The 3,531-nt window shown below is 48.8% G+C and overlaps 1 protein-coding gene across 1 annotated transcript in view; it reads right to left on the minus strand.

The window, feature by feature from the left end:
- The window catches only part of LOC123181835 (conserved oligomeric Golgi complex subunit 5), a 5,076-nt gene extending 3,339 nt beyond the window's left edge, over positions 1-1,737 (minus strand). Inside the window, exon 1 of the mRNA XM_044594227.1 lies at positions 594-1,737. Within this exon, the coding sequence (XP_044450162.1) occupies positions 594-1,661 (1,068 nt within the window). The 5' untranslated portion in view covers positions 1,662-1,737. The remainder of the gene's footprint in view (positions 1-593) is intronic.
- Between the last annotated feature and the right edge of the window lie 1,794 nt (positions 1,738-3,531).

The raw sequence follows: 3,531 nt of genomic DNA on the forward strand, positions 1-3,531 counted from the left end.
GCAATCATCAGTTTCCATCAACAGAAGGGCTGTCTGCTCTCGACGACAGGGTGGTAATGAGATGTTGGGAGATGTTAGTTATTGGTGGACTGAGTGGGGAGAGGATTGCCCTCCCAATTCGAAGCTTTTTCCTGGAAGTTTCAACCATCGTTGACTATGACAACAGTAGCGACCGACTATTAAGATCCTCACGACTATGGCAGCGCGGTATGCTCTGCTCTCTCGCGACATCTACTCTAATCAAAAGACCAGAGGCCCCTACGGGAGGAAAAATAGGACTATTTGTGTAATCAATAACATTGCTCTTCGATATACCATAAATCCCCACCAGCAAAACTAAAGTCTAGTCAACATAAGAATTGAAAAACAGTGAAACCTAAACATATACTGATATATTCATTTTCTGTGTGCATATGTCATTTCGTATCTCTTTGACTGCCTACATATCTCATAATTCTCAAGTGACAATCATACTGCCAAAAAAATCATGATATAGAGTATGTTTTTCGCACCAAGTTCACTGCAACATAGTTCTAAATTGTCATTTCCATCAATTTGAAATCCTCATCATTAATTCAAAGATCGTGGCTCACCTGCCAAACCTCCTCAAGGAACAGCATTTGTGTGAACGGCACACGCTTCTTGGTGAGCACAGTCTGCAGCTGCCATGCAGCGGTGACTGCCCGATGCAGCTCCTCCATGCACTGCCTCATCCTTTCCCAGAGTGCATCCGCTGCCCTCTTACTGCCACCAAGCTGTGGCGTGCCGCTTCTCTGCACGCCTCCAGGGCCGCCTCCACCACCAGCCATCGATATCGCCTTCATGTCCAGTGCCACGGTCACGCTCTTCGCCCCTGCTGCCTTGCACTTCCCCACGAGCCCCTCAACCGCCGGCTTCAGTTCTCCAAGATTGTAGTACACCTGCAGACCGCACCAGATGTCGTTCTGGTTGGACTCGGTGATGCCACGGTCGATCACAGCACTGGCCTCCGATCGGAGCTTGGAGGCGGCAGCATCAACCTTGCGCATTTCCTCATCAACGGCATTGATGCCGGAGAGGTTCTTCTCCTCGTATAGGAGGCGGATCTCGCGATGGAGCTCAGCCTGGCGGGCGAGGTCGGGGGCAGGGGAGGAGGCGAGGAGGCGTGAGGAGAGGCGGACGAGACGGTGGGAGTGGAGGAGGAGGTCGGCGGTGGCGAGGAGGCTGGAGAGGGAGGAGGAGGAGAGCGCGAGGTGGGCGCGCGGCGCCGAGAGGTGAGATGAGAGTAGGGAGAGGTGGGAGAAGAGGAGGCGGAGGTTGGAGGGGAGACTGGAGAGGGAGGCGGAGGCGGAGCGGAGGGAGAGGAGGTGCGAGAGGAGGAGCGGATGTCGGCGCAGCACCTCGGCGCGGAGGTGGCGACGGAGGAGGCGGATGGCGTCCTGCAGCTGCTCGGCGCGGGAGGCGGCAAGGCCGGAGGAGAGCGCGGCGGAGGAGAAGTCGGAGGGGGAGAAGGACGGGGAGAGGAAGGCGGAGAGGACGGGATCGGAGGCGAAGGCGTCGAGCGGGGAGGCGGGGTCGGGGGAGGAGGAGGTGGGGGAAGGAGGCGAGGCGAAGGAGCTTCCGGTGATGAGGTCCTTGGACGTCGGCGAGAGCAGGAGGCGCGGCGTGGCTGGGGCGGCCATGGCGGTGGCCGTCGCCGGGGCGGGTGGTGGATCTGGGGGTAGGAGAGATCCGGAAGACTCACTCCTCACTAGGCGTCATTTGGTCGGTTGAGAAAATTGGATAATTTCACGAAAAATACCTTTTTCCACTAAATTTCGATTTTTAACATGAATGTCAGCGCTTTTTTTTTATTCACTGTCACGCTGTATTGACAGAGGGAACATTTTTCACATGAAAGCAGATATCTTTTTTGCAGGATGAAAGTAGATTTTATTCAACTACTCCCTCCGTCCAATAAGGGCATATACAATAGGGACAACATCATGTAGCATGTGCCATGTACTCCCTCCGTCCGGAAATACTTGTCGAAGGAATGGATGTATCTAGACGTATTTTAGTTCTAGATACATCCATTTTTATGCATTTCTCCGACAAGTATTTCCGGACGGGGGGAGTAGCTGAGACCATTGTATAAGTTTTTTCTGTCCAATGCATGCATAACTTGACCGGACCACACATGTGTCGTACCTCCCTTGCTTTTCCCTCTACACATGCAGCGAACTGGTTCTTTTCTCTTCCTTTCTTTCACTTTTGGACGAAACACATGTCTGCTCTGCAAGAGGTCGTTCATCTCTCTAGGCACTAGCCTTTTTCCTTCTTCCTCCACATCAGCAACTTTTTCTATGGGGCAGCACTCCAAGTTGGAGCGTTGGCCATGCCCTAATATACGAGCGTTAGTAGTTGTCATCACAATTACTTAGTCGTTCAGTTAATCCCCACAACCACGGTGTGCTTGAGCTTATGCCGGAGAAGTAAAGGATGACTCTCATGATGATAACCCACGCCAAGGACCCGGCCCGGCTGAAGCTTCTTGCAGGTTCTTATAGGAGTACATCAACTCTCTGTTGTTCATCTAGAAATATCCACATAGTGACATTATCAATGAAAAAAAATGTCATTGCACATTACAAGATAGATAAATGCTTCAACATCGGCATAGCGGCACACTAGTACGGTAGGTGATGACTGGAGCTGGACCGGACCACCTGAAGGTTGAACAAAATTGAACCCGGATGGTTTGTTTGTGGCAACAGACAGATCGGCAAAGCCGAAATGATGCTGGGAGAGACTACAAAAGCCATTATTTTCACAACATGCAAAGGGTCTCTTACATGCGATACGATAGTGCGCTCCAAACTGAATTAGCTGCTTGGTGTGAGAGAATTGCATTGATTTTAGAGCGTACAATTCATTCTATTATTGCTGAGATGGACTATGCAGAAGTCGTAACCATGATTAAATTTCCGGCTCCAGATTAATCGTACAATATGGCCTGGATACGTGATCATAGAGTCTTCCATGCCAAAGAATAATCATTAGAAACAAGAAACATAAGAGTTTTTATATGCTAATAATAATAACTAGCCAATATGTCCGTACGTTGCAACGGGAGAAAAAATCATTGCACTCGCCTAGCCTATAATAAGTCTGGAAAAATGTGCTTTCAGCTTACCATATTCTTTGCAAAACAACCAAGAAATATATGCATTGTTTGGTTTGTGTCAACACTCGTGCTTTGCTATGGAACAAACATCAATGGCTATGATTCAGATGACACAACACCCCTGCTTCACCACAAAACAATAGCTGCCACGATGAATTGCTAATAATTCATGTCTTTATCTACCAGCTAAACTATATAATGGAAATCATTGACTATGAAAACTTGAAAGTAGCTAAAGAATAAATAGGAAGGTAAATAATCCAACATTGGGTGTGGCTAGGTCTTAGTCGACTGAGACTTCAGTCTCGGTCAAGTGACATAACATGTACAAAAGAGAAGAAAAAGCTGAAAAGAAAATTTTGCACAAATCTCGATGTAAGATCTTG

Source organism: Triticum aestivum, chromosome 1D (genome assembly GCF_018294505.1).
Source record: "Triticum aestivum cultivar Chinese Spring chromosome 1D, IWGSC CS RefSeq v2.1, whole genome shotgun sequence".
Taxonomy (NCBI): Eukaryota; Viridiplantae; Streptophyta; class Magnoliopsida; order Poales; family Poaceae; genus Triticum; species Triticum aestivum.